Below are 12,763 nucleotides of genomic sequence, written 5' to 3' on the forward strand. Positions count from 1 at the left end.
GATCCAAAACGTGCGCTATCATTTGACCTGGATCGCACAAAACCATTCCAGATGGATGATCAACTCTTTGTTGGCTATGTGAGCGCCAAGAAAGGTCGGGCCGTGCAAGAACGGACCATCTTTCGATGAGTCCCCCTTTGCATCAAAATATGCTATTCTTTGGTGAAAAAGGAACCTCCAGTGGGCTGCGCGCCCACTGCACGAGGGCAACGGCAGCTACTACTGCTTTGGGACGTGGAGTCCCCCTAAATGATATCTGCTAGGCGGCCACGTGGGCATCCCTGCACACGTTCAGAAAACACTACTGCCTGGACAGCCAAGTCCGGAGGGACGGCTTCTTGGCCGTTCTGTTCTCCAGGACTTAATGCTGTGAACTTAGTTCGAAGACTCACCTCCTTTGTTATTGCAGGAGTATCTATTCTAAGGTAAGGAATCTATAACTAATAGTCTCTTCCAGATGAACAAGTTACTTACCTTTGGTAACGATATATCTGTAAGAGACATATATTAGTTATAGATTCCTTACCGCCCCACCCATCCTCCTCGTTCTGACTTTTAGTGTAAGGGACTCCCTTTCAGGGCTCTAGTTTTATGCACCAGTGGTCAGTGTATTGCTTGGCTCTGCACTTCTGGCATGGAATGTTGTGTAAAGAACTGACGTCAGCGCGCAGGGGTGGCGTAGATACCGTGATATCATCCCGGCGAACACGATGCCAGCGACCGACGTGGAGATGACCAACGCCACCTACCGACATGCAGGGGTACTGCTAATGAAAAAATCTGTGGATCCAGTCTGACGCCTGCGGGTAATTCTAAGGTAAGGAATCTATAACTAATATATGTCTCTTACTTATATATCGTTACCGAAGGTAAGCAACTTCTTCACTTTCTCTCAACAAATGAGGGAACAAAGTTGCACGCACTTTCCCAGCTACCTCAGGTGATATGAAAGTGAGCTATTAAGAAACAAATTACACTAGTAGCCGTGCTCCTACCAAGAGTTCAAAATACAGTGGCGTAGAGGCTAAGCAGGCAATCGAGCACCTCACACGAGTGGAAACTAAAACAGCAATTAGCGGAGAGATGCTTGCTCGAAATAGTGCAAGCCATAGATAGATGTCTCTGCAGCACAGCAGAAGGTAGAATCTCAAATCTTCGCATCGAGGTACTTGCACCATCAGTTGTTGAATCCCTTGTAACTTTTATGGTCAGAGAAATGTTTGCTTATGCTTTTCCCACAATCTCTTTTATACTGGTGTTAGACAGGTGAGGGTGCAGAGCAGTAACCATGATTTGTAAATCTTGACCACACGTCACTGTTCCAGACAAGCCTGGTTATTAGATCTGGTGAAAATGGCACAAGACCAAGTAATAATGAGACTACCAACACATCAGGATGTGTTAACAATCCTAGGTGGCCATAAATATTACCCGAAACGAGCAATCCTTAGCCTAGCAGCATTGTTCCTGAGGGCCTAGACTTTGGACACATGTTTCTTCCAATGAGAGCCATGGAAGTCCTAAGGGAGATGGACCACCATGCAAAAATGCTACACCTCAAAACGGTTAGTTTATACCCTGTTGCAACAGGGTAGAGCCTGGGGCCATTTAATGAAAAAGGCAGAAGTTGTGGCTTCACTTAGCTAAACAGGTCTGTCCCTTAATTCAAAAGTGGGTGCCCACTTCTAGAGGTCAGACTGCCCCCAGATCCCATACAACACAATAATATTTAATCAAAAGAAAGGATGGCACCCCAAATAACCAATAATTTCACTAAAAATCTTTTGGTGAATGGTCAGGTGTATTCCCACACAGTTCATCAATGGAAAAGGAGCAGCTAAATCAAGGAACTTTTTTTCAAGCACTTTATTCCAGATTCTTCTTTAGTATCCAAAACATACGATTTTATTCCATCCTTCTTTTAAAAGGTCAATGTGTGCAATGATGGCCCATTTTGTGTTTAGTCCCCACGATGGGACTTAATCAGGGACTATAAAAATATACACAAAAAAACTTGATTTACAATAAAAACAATTAAAGCCATCCATTTGTGATACCATATCAACAAAAAGGTATATCTAACTCTTGTGCGAGATTTTTAAACACTGTTCACTGTATTCATACTAAATGTATGAAATTGTTTATTTGGGGTGCCATTGTTTCATTTAATTAAATAAACCCTAAGGACAGTTGGACACAGGACGCTACTTTTTTTGCATGTCTTACTTACCTTCTAGATAAGGGCCTTTCATACGCCTGACGTAAGGTACACCTCAGCCATGGTGATTCACACTGGAGGCAATATGGGAAGAACATTCTACATGCTGGGGAAAAAGAGATTTGTAGAAGAGGGGAGGATAGCTTAAACAGGGTCTATATCCACCCCATTGTGGAACTTAAACCTATTGCTTATGCTACCTTTCAAGCCTATGCATAAGGCAGGACTGAGGCTTTTAACACAAGGCAGCCTTTCTGATTGCCATGACACCTTTGCGAAGAGTTAGTGAGTTGCAAACAAGACAAAAGAACATTCCTTAAAGACACATTCGGATAGCGTGGTAATGAGAACAAGCCCACAATTTCTGCTAAATGTAATTTCACAATAAAGTATTAAAAAAGTAATGAATGCTTGACCCAGCCATATGTAAATCAGCTTTGGTCCTCCTGCAATATAGGAGTGGTCCATCCCAAACACCGAAGGCAGGCCCTCTCTTAACTGAAAGACCAGCAACACAAAATTGATTTTATCTTGTTTGGGCCTCTTCAGTTGGGTGCAGCTTGGTTCCAGTTGCACATTTTCAAGTTAACCACCTATACAGATACTGATTCTTCCAAATACCAAGATCACAAGCAGACAGAGCTGTTCTTGCTCTGAATGTCAAAAGAGCAGTTATGCATTTCTTGCAGGAAGCAAGACAAATCAGGAAGATAAACCAGTTTTTAGTCTCCTGTGCACTGGCAAGCAAGGATTCAACAGACAACAAAACGGAGTTTTGTAAGGCAGATAGTCCAAATTGTCCAGACATGTTACTATACAGTGGGGGTAGCAGTGGGATCAAAACCCAGGAGCTAACTCGATAAGGAGGAAAGGAGCAGCACTTGAATTCATAGGGAATATTTTGTCTGTCTGTCTGTCTGTCTGTCTGTCTGTCTGTCTGTCTGTCCGTCCGTCCCCGCCCAATGTCATATGGGGATGGACAAGACAAAATGGTCCTCGCCACCTGGGGGTTGGGATATGGTACTATAAGAGACCATTTCAGACCCAACCACTAGATGGTGGAATAATGCCCAGCATGTGAATCCAGAAAAATCTTAACATTTCTGCTGCAACTAATAGTAACTATTTAGTTTTCATATGATGCCGTCAAAAGTGGAAGGTTTGTTCTCTAATAAGTAGTACCAGGTGGGAAATGGTCAGTTTTAATACCTATTTGACATAACCATGAAGTTAATTTCATTTTTTCCATTGGATAGTAGTTAAATATACTTTTTGAGAATTATTAAATGTTAGTGTTATCAAGGCAAGTTAAACAACAAATGCATATTGTGTAAATTTTCTTTTTTCTAGGTTTTGTGCAGGAATGGCAATGTTTCCTTTCTTTTAATTTCATCCTACTTTTTGTTCATCATTTAGGCTTGTAAGAGAGGTAATTTTGACGTTGTGCGACTGATTATTGAAGCTGGAGCAGACTGCAACACATTGTCAAAACACCAGAATAGTGCACTGCACTTTGCCAAACTGAGCAATAATGTACTTGTGTATGAACTTCTTAAAACTCACCTGGAAACGTAAGTGACTTGTTGCTGTTAGACATCCTTTCTTCTTGTGGATGCAATTCTGATTGATACTGCAACGATCTGTTGAGGTCTAGCACTTGATCAAGATTTTCATTTGTGTGTAGTACCGATGAACGAACACTGGGCATGTTTTTTACTCACATCCACTGCGCTGTTGAGCAGTGTTTTTATGAAGAAAGATTTTCTTGATTATTGTGTGGAATAAATAACCATTTGATTGGTATCATTGTGGCTTTCATATGTCTAGGCTCCATTGTTTTGTATTGCAAATATTAGAGTCTAGTAGTTGTGGCATAGAGAGATGAATAATATGCAAGGCCTTTAGTACGTGATTTACTTAATTAGGCTGGCCTCACAGTGGGCCTCATTCATACTTTGAGAAATCTTTTGGGAAGACGCATCCTTCGTAAGAGAAAGTCTACCTTTGGTAACAATATTCATGTTGGCTATCCAATGTTCCTCCTCATCCTTCCCCTCATCTTCTGAGATGGTGCTGTTCAGCGGGTAATAGTGCACTCTACAAATCTGCATAACCTAATAAGATTCCAAGAGTAATAATTGTGTCAGTTGATTATGACCGTACCTAAAAAAAGTGCCCCTAGGTTGACTGGTTTTAAATCAGCTTTAACTTTGCCCAGAATATCCCTTTACCACCCTACAAGTGTCTTACAAGTCTACAAGTTTTGATTTTCTGCAACTCTGTTTCGATTACTCCATAATTTATTTTGACTTTATTTCTGACTCCGTTTAGCTCGGATTGTTTATACTGGCTTTATTGATTCCGTGCCATTCAAAGACCCAAATTGGAGAGACCTCCATAGAACTGGTTATCTTGAAGTGTTTTGATAAATGTAGGTTAGCTCATGTTCGAAATGTATACACTTTTAAATTGCTCCATTTCTGATGTTGGGATTAACTAAGTGTTCTCTCTCTTTCAAAATATTAATAAAGACTCACAATGATAAGGAAAAACTTTTACCTGTAATTATAATTCAAAAGTTATGTTATTATATTCCTAAACAGTCTACACCCCTCCCCAGTCTAACCTGGAGAGGATATTATGAATGTTGATGGGGATATTATCTCTTGTTCATTAGACAAAATGAACTAACTCTGAGGTTGGTTACATGGGTCTGTTTTAGTGTGTGGATTATGGAGGCATGACCCTGAAAGCACCATAATTGGTCCCTGCAAAAAGTTATATTGCTGCTTATTGTAGGGAGGAAGGTATTACGTTCTTGAAGTACCGCAAAGTCCTTAAGGTTGATTCTTCGAAATATTGTGTGTGGCCCTAATATCTTTACCGAAGAATGGGAGGGAGTGGTTTCTGGATAGATTTAACAGATCTGGAGAGAATTCAGGGCCAGTGGCAGCTGGCATCTAGTATTTTAAACATGATAAAAAGAAAAGCACTTGCCGGATTCTGACAACCTCCACCTCAGTCCAACTTGGTCTGCTGTGACTGCAATGCAGCCCCCAGCAAACTCCCTCCACCAATCCAGGCTTGCACACATGCTGTTAACCAGCATGTGAGCAGTGCCCTGATTGATGGGAGCGGCCTCTCTCTGCACTCCCAAGGGCACTTGATGCCTGCCCTTGCTCTCAACCTAGCTGTCTTAAGAGGTTTAAAAAGCGCATGTGTGGTTGGCCTTCTCAAAACGTCTGGCTAGAGACACATGTGCACTTTAAACAAGTACAAAGGCAGCCTTCTGTCCACCACTCCACCCTGCTCAGTCAGTAGACCCACCCCTTCCTGGCGCTTGGTTCAGGACGGGACAATACAAAATAAAATGGTAGTCAATTACCATTTTATTTTTTTATCTCTGGGGCTTTGGGGGGGCACGTAAGTGGGGTGACGCTCCAGTGGGGGAGCCGTCGCTGGTCAGGGCATGATATTGAGTGGTTTGAGAGACTGCTTGAGTAAAGTTGTTATGCTCCTTTTGGTTGGCAGTTTATTTGTTGGGGTTGGCAGTTGATCACGAAGAACCACCTTAGATCTGAAAGTCTGTTGCAATGGTGGGAGGGGGACGCATTAATCACACTGGACGATTGGCACCTTTTACTGTTTATAAATGTGTATCCAACCTGTTTTGTAATAAGAGCTACTTTTGTTCAATGAAAATCATCCTATGCTACAAATATTAACAATGGCCACATCAGAAAAGATTGCAATAGTGGCTCCCATATGCAAGCTGTGATCTCCACATTGCATTAGGCAGAATTATCAGCATTAATGTAAATCATGTTTTGTCAATTTGGAATGCCTCTGCATAGGTAATGCATAACCGAGATAGTTGCAAAGCCCCTGACACCAATGTTATAATATTACTAAGAAGTCTCCCAAACACCACATTGTTTATCAGTCACATATCAACCTTTGAACATCAGATTATGAGAATACATATTTTGTCTAGAATACACATTCTAGATTTTGGTCTACATATATTAATTCAGCCAAGCAAATCTCCATCTAATTTAATATGCTTGGCTGGACACGGGAGAACTACTGACAAGTAGCTGGAGAGTTACCAGTAGCTCATGAGCTACTCGTAAGAGAAGCCTGGTTTATACAAACAGAGAATAGAACTTTAAATTAAATTACTCTGCCACTTCTCTGTATTCTGTGATGCTCCACCTATAATAAGCCTTTTTCCAATCTCACCCTACTGCTGATATTTTGTATACAGGACCGGATTAAATGTTGTTGTTTTTTAACCCACAAAATGCATTGTATTTTATTTTACCGCTGACTGAAGAAGAAAAAATCAAGAAAACACAGAGAACATTGTTCTCCTTTGTTTATCTTCGAAATTAGCAGTTATGAAAATATACCCATGATGGAAAACATTGATTACTGGCAAGTACTTCGTTGTCTAGCACACTGGTACAAAAGTTAATTGCTTACATCTATTAAGCACTTTTTTTAGTAAAGATTTTATTTTTTGAAATGTAAATGTGTCCTAATATTTTTCAGCGTCTCGAGAGTTGCAGAAGAAACCATCAGAGATTACTTTGAGTCACGTCTCATCCTGCATGAATTAGTTTTTCCAATAGCCTGTTACAGACTCTGTGAAGGGCCTGATTTTGCTCTGGATTTCAATTATAGGCCACCACATGTGATACCCGAAGGTAATACATTTTTTGTCCTAAAATGGCGTTTATGTGATGCATTATATAATAATCTGCATAACTCGCCTCTACTATTCAGGTTTGCATATGCATTAAATGTTTGTTAAAGAAAAAACGTATTGAAAGTATCTGTGAAATGAATAAAGTGGTGCATGTTTGTATTTGAATTAGGACAAACCTTGATGCAGAGCAATGTATACAGTGAGTTTTACATCGAATAGTCCATAAGTGGGGTGATGGAAGCCAGGTAAACAGAGTAGCGAGGAGGCTAGGGGTCTCAGTGTGGCTACCTTTACCCTAGAGCAGAGCTTGATGCTCCCTGTGAGTGTCCACCAGAGTCACAGAGCACCTGAGAGCACTGGGAATTGTGTAACATTACCTCAGTGAAGAAGTAAGATAATTCAGTCTGGAGACTTGTCCGGTTGGCTGACTTAGCTCACATTGTTTCCCCAGCTGGGAACCTTGGCCCGTCCAACATGGACAATAATTTGTGACTGCTCTTGATTCCAACGACAAGTGAAGTATCTGAATGGCAGACAGCTCATGCTGTACAATGTGTTTCTAAATGTGCATATTGAGCCATATCTTGGTGTTTTTATTTGAAATGTTTTTCTGTTGTGAAAGGTAAGAAGGGGAGAGTCTAGAGTCTGGGGATTCTCACAGTAGTATAGCATGGAAGATGAACTGTCTTAACTGTTTTGAGTGTCCAGGTTGAGCCTTCTGGAGTAGCTAGGGCAGCCATAAAGCCACAATGCAGCATTTTACCATTAACAGGTCTGTAGGCTATAATGCCTATTTACTGATGTGTCTTTCATTCTCCCTGCTTACAAAGGCACCGTATAACTGCTCACAACAGCGAGTTTTTTTTTTTAATCGCAAGGTTGTTTAGCCCGTTTCATGCGCCCGTGAATTTGCGGAAGTGCGTCACTTCCACAAAACGGGCCGGGCCGCCTCGGCCATTGGCCAACGGCAGCACTGGGCAGGTAGTGCTGCTGTCGGCCATTGTATGGAAGGGGTTAAAGAAAAACTAAAAGTTAGAAAAAAAAAGTACCAACACTCTGATGGCGATTGTTGAGTTTAAGAAACAAACCAGAAATTCAAAAAACTTACCCTTATAAGTGTTTTGGGGTTCTGCACAGGGGTACAGATGTTCCATGTTAACTAGGCGAGAATTCTCATGCTTGATAGCTATGATTACAATTAAGTCATTTTTGCCTAGTATGCAAGTAGCTTCAACATGCATTAAGAATTCTGACTAAGCTGGGAGCATGTGAAGGGCTACATCCTCACACAGAATCTACAGTATTGGCCATCTGTGCAAGCACTTGTTGATTTCTGAGGGTTTATAACAAAGTGATAATGTTAAAGGAAATTAAAGAATGGGCAGAAATAACCTTGAGACATGTTGTCATGTATATCCCACCCAGTTGTGGCAACAATCTAAAAAGGAAAAATTGAGAAATAAACTAATTGATGTTGGGCAGTCTTTGTGATTTTAAACTAAATATATGCATTAAAAGTGTCATTGGAATGGAAATGATATTGTAACCTGTTCAAAATCCAATAAAATGTGCTTGCAAAAGTAATCTAAGCATGCCTTTATATCTTTCTGTTAATCATTGAGTATTAACAAGTACTTACGTTGCTAAATTGTTTTATTTTTAGGATCTGGGATCCTTCTGTTTGTGTTTCATGCAAACTTTTTTGGAAAAGATGTTGTCGCTCGACTCTGTGGACCTTGCAGTGTTCAAGCTGTGGTTTTAAACGATAAATTTCAGCTCCCTGTGTTTCTGGTAAAAAATAAAATTATATTGCTGTATTCAGTGATTTATCTGCCTTGTTAATTTGCATGAATCTAGTGTTCAAGATTGACCTTGCAAATAGGTTAAACCTTAGATTTGTTTTCAGATGTTTAACTTAGACCACAAACATGCATTGTCAAATTAATTTATTACAGTTTTTTTTTTTGTAAATTCAATTTATTGCGTTTTCATATCATAGTATGCAGTACCGCCAGCTACACATCTTAATGCAGGGTATGCTCAAGGTCTCATAATCCTGGTTACAGTCAATTGACATACATAGCACTAGTAGGTAGTTAATAGTAACATACATAACTACTGACAGAGCTCCAGGCATCCCTCCTCAGCCAACCAATTGTCAATGCTTGCAACAGCTGGTAGTCATGAACCCTCCCCCCTTTCAACTCGAATGTTCTCTTCAGGCCAAAGGCTATTTTATTGCATCATTCCATGTGCTATTTATCACAATTGCATGATACCAGTAAGTAGTACTGTTTACTCCTCTGATTCACACACTTGGATAGTGTTTGCTTGAAATTGGTTAGCCAAGTATTTCCTTGGGATTTAATTCTCCAAATGTAGTTGTATTTTAGTTGTTAAAACTTACTCTAGGAGGAAGGTAGGGGCTTGGTTCCAATTTGATCATTAGTACTGTAAACTCCACTTCTGAGGCTTTACAGTGTGATATATTCAGAAAGTGCCCCTTTTTGCATGGTTGCCCCCAACTTTTTGCTTGATGTTGATGCTCTTTGACTAAGTGTGCCCTGGGTTCCTGCTAACCAGGACCTGTATTCTTTCCCAAAAACGTTACCTTTGCACTCCCATTTTGCACCTCTCTGGCCACATGCAAGTCCCTTGTAAAAGGTGCCATGGGTACCAAAGGCACTTTACAGGGAAAGCCTCTAAGGACTGCAGCACATATTGTGCCACCCTTAAATTTCCTGTGCCTTAACGCACACACACTGCCCTTGCAGGCTACGTGTTTTGGTGCAGAAAAATGTGAAGAGTTGACATGCATACCTACAACCCACTTCCTGAGGTATAGGTAAGGCCCCCATCTAGCTGAGTGCACAATACCCCCGGTGGAGGTACATGCACCCCTACTTAATGGTAACATGTCTTGTATGGTCATGTCCAGTTTGCTGTTGATGTTTCTGATGTTCCTGGCATGGGTGTTTGGAGGTTGTGGTGGATCCAAGTTCGGCTGGCCACCAATTGGAGTCCCATGGCAAGGTCTTACCAAAGATCAATACTTATTTCTTGTCAGTGTTGACCTTGAGACAATTGGCGGTCAACCAATTAGCGGCATCAGTCCTGCTGGTAGTGAACTTGTTTCTTACGTTGGGGGTGCTGCCAGAGAGGGAGAGTATGAGTTGCGTGTCATCCGCATAGGAGAGAATGTTTGTTGGGTGCGCCAATGACACTGGCCAGAGGGCTCATGTATGCAGTGAAGAGGGTGGGGCTGATAGATAAACCTTCAGGCACCCCTCAGATGAGTTTGACGGATTCCGAGAAGTAAGGCGTAAGCCGATACCTTGTGCTCTCTGCTTTAAGAAGGAGCAGATCCAGTGGAACGCAGGGACTGTGATGCCAATCCTGTGGGTGTACCTGATGAGGATGGGGTCTGAGACCATGTCAGGTGCCGCAGAGAGGTTCAGGAGAGTGAGGGCTTCTGTGTGTTCTCTGTCAAGGATCATGCAGATGTCGTCCATGGCGCAATGTGTTCTGTTTCTGTACTGTGAATGGGCCTGAATCCAGTTTGTGTAGCGTGGAAGAGCTGGTGGTTGCTGAGGCATCAGTTGATTAGTTTCTCCAAGAACGTATCTGGTATGGCCAGAAGGAGATGATGGGCCTGTAGTTGAAGAGCGTGGCTGGGTCAGTGGTTGGTTTCTTGAGCAAGGGTGCTACTATGGCATGTTTCCAGGTTCCTGGGAATATAGCTCAGTGGATGGAGGCATCGAGGATGGGGTGTTCGTGCTTTGCTGATAGGGGGCAGATAGGACCCCAAAGTAGATGATCTGGATAATAGTAAGTATGGTACTCTTTAAACTAACATTAAAAAGCTTTTTTCTATGATGATTACTTCAGCATTTGGTACTGAAAATCTTACGGGGAGTAAGAATAACCTGAAGTACTCTTGTGCATCAATATGCTAAATATTTATGTACCAAGGTAGTTGAAGCAAAACAATAAACATTTTTTACTCCATGATGTTTGCAATGATTTCCATTATTTATTCATTTATCTTCATATTTCACTCATATGATAGGATAATCACGAAGTTTTTTCCAAAATTAGTCATCAATAAACAACATGTTGAAAGATCACATGGTTTAAAGTCCCCAATGCATTTCGCACAGCAGTGCGCTTCCTCAGGGGGTCGCGTGTGCAGAATAGAAAAAGACTCAATGGGGGTAAGACGGCACAAAACCGTGTGTAGGCTGAAACCCGGCTCCTTCAGCATTTGAACATAAGTGACACTGTTTTGTTTGTGGTTGTTTTGGTTTATTCAGTATTAAATTAGCAATTTTAGATCATTAAAGTAAAAATGTGCATTAATTTATTTTTTCTTATTTCTTTGTTTCAGGATAGTCTCTTTGTCTATTCTTTTAACCCTGTGATCGGCATGAATAAACTTTTCATTCGATTGACTGACTCCCCTAAAGCAAAGGTAAGCTTAATACAGGTTAATACTAAAGCAGCTTAATAATCAGAGTATCTATTATGATGCTGTGCTGTTCCAAATGAGCAATTTTCTTTTCATCTCACAAAATCCTACAAAAAAGTATTTCTTTATTATTATGAACACTTAATAGAAGAATCTTTTCTTCTGATTATTACTGAGGTGCTTCCTTCATAACGCCCGCTGAGCTGTGCTTTCAGGCCATATGCTATCCTAGAACCCTGCATGTCTGGAAAAAAATTCTTTGAACTGAGTTGGAACGATTACTAAAGTACAGTTGAGAGCACAACATGGGGGTTCCTGCAGGGATAAGTCGAAACATTTTTACAGTGAGCATTTATTTTCGAAAAATTCTGGTCAAAGCAATTCCACATCAGTTGTGGTGGAGATAGAGTAAAGACTAAGTACAGCATTTGTGATTTTTCTTGTTGCCTTTTGGTATCATTATAGCCTCCTTAAGATCAGCAAAATCCTTCAACAGGGCCTACATAGTGTACAAAAGAATGCTTCAGGTTTGGTCATTTAAAGATTATCTAGAGCTAAAGGCAGTGAGCCCTAGTGTACATTTATGCTTGTCTTATGTGCCCATAGTCGGAAGACCTTGGCACAAAACATATTTGCCTAACCTCGCACAAAGCACCACTCTTCTACTACCGATCCATTTACCATTTTTAGGTCTAGGCTAGTGAATGCAGTGCATGCGCTACTTCGCCTTGGCGAGACTATTGTTGTCGGTTTGGTGCGTGAAGGGAGACAAACCATGTGCGCGCGCACACTCTGCCTCAAACGCTCACACCGCGCTCACACACTCCCACCGCGCGCTTGATTCAGCTTTTAGTTTCACTGCGCGCTGCAACTATACAAGGCAGATACACGCTTGTTTAAGCTTCTCTTTGGCCACCCACTCACCCATGCTCGCCACCGTTCCCTTCTCTAGCCACCGTCCTTCGAACCCCTCACTCCCTCACTATTAGCATGTGCTCTCTGAGAATCCCCCGGGTACCCCGCTGCTCTGTCTACAGCCCCCTCTTTTGACCCCCATAACCTCACCTTCTGCATTTGTAGCCTCCGCCCTTGGAGACCCCCAACTCCCTTCTTCTTTCTGCCCCATTAAGTTGTGTTCTAGAAGCATCCATCCACGGCCCCCCTTCAGATTTGTAGAAGCCCCCCCCCTTTCCTACAGTGAGTTGCCTGACAGGAGTCTTCTGTCCAATGTCTTAATATTCCACCCGATACATATGTCACCGTATCCTCCATCGAACAGATTCAGGGTGTCTGCAAGCCCCCCTCCCCCCCAATCAACCCGTCCCCGTTTAGTTAGTTAAATGAGCTGATGCACGCGCCCTTCTCG

At 41.7% G+C, this 12,763-nt stretch overlaps 1 protein-coding gene across 1 annotated transcript in view; it reads left to right on the forward strand.

Moving 5' to 3' along the window:
• The window catches only part of MPHOSPH8 (M-phase phosphoprotein 8), a 303,929-nt gene that overhangs the window by 281,725 nt on the left and 9,441 nt on the right, over positions 1–12,763 (forward strand). Inside the window, exons 11-14 of the mRNA XM_078657070.1 lie at positions 3,635–3,789; positions 6,773–6,927; positions 8,593–8,720; positions 11,317–11,400. Coding sequence (XP_078513196.1) covers positions 3,635–3,789; positions 6,773–6,927; positions 8,593–8,720; positions 11,317–11,400 — 522 coding nt within the window. The remainder of the gene's footprint in view (positions 1–3,634; positions 3,790–6,772; positions 6,928–8,592; positions 8,721–11,316; positions 11,401–12,763) is intronic.

This window comes from Lissotriton helveticus, chromosome 8, assembly GCF_964261635.1.
Source record: "Lissotriton helveticus chromosome 8, aLisHel1.1, whole genome shotgun sequence".
NCBI classification, from domain to species: Eukaryota; Metazoa; Chordata; class Amphibia; order Caudata; family Salamandridae; genus Lissotriton; species Lissotriton helveticus.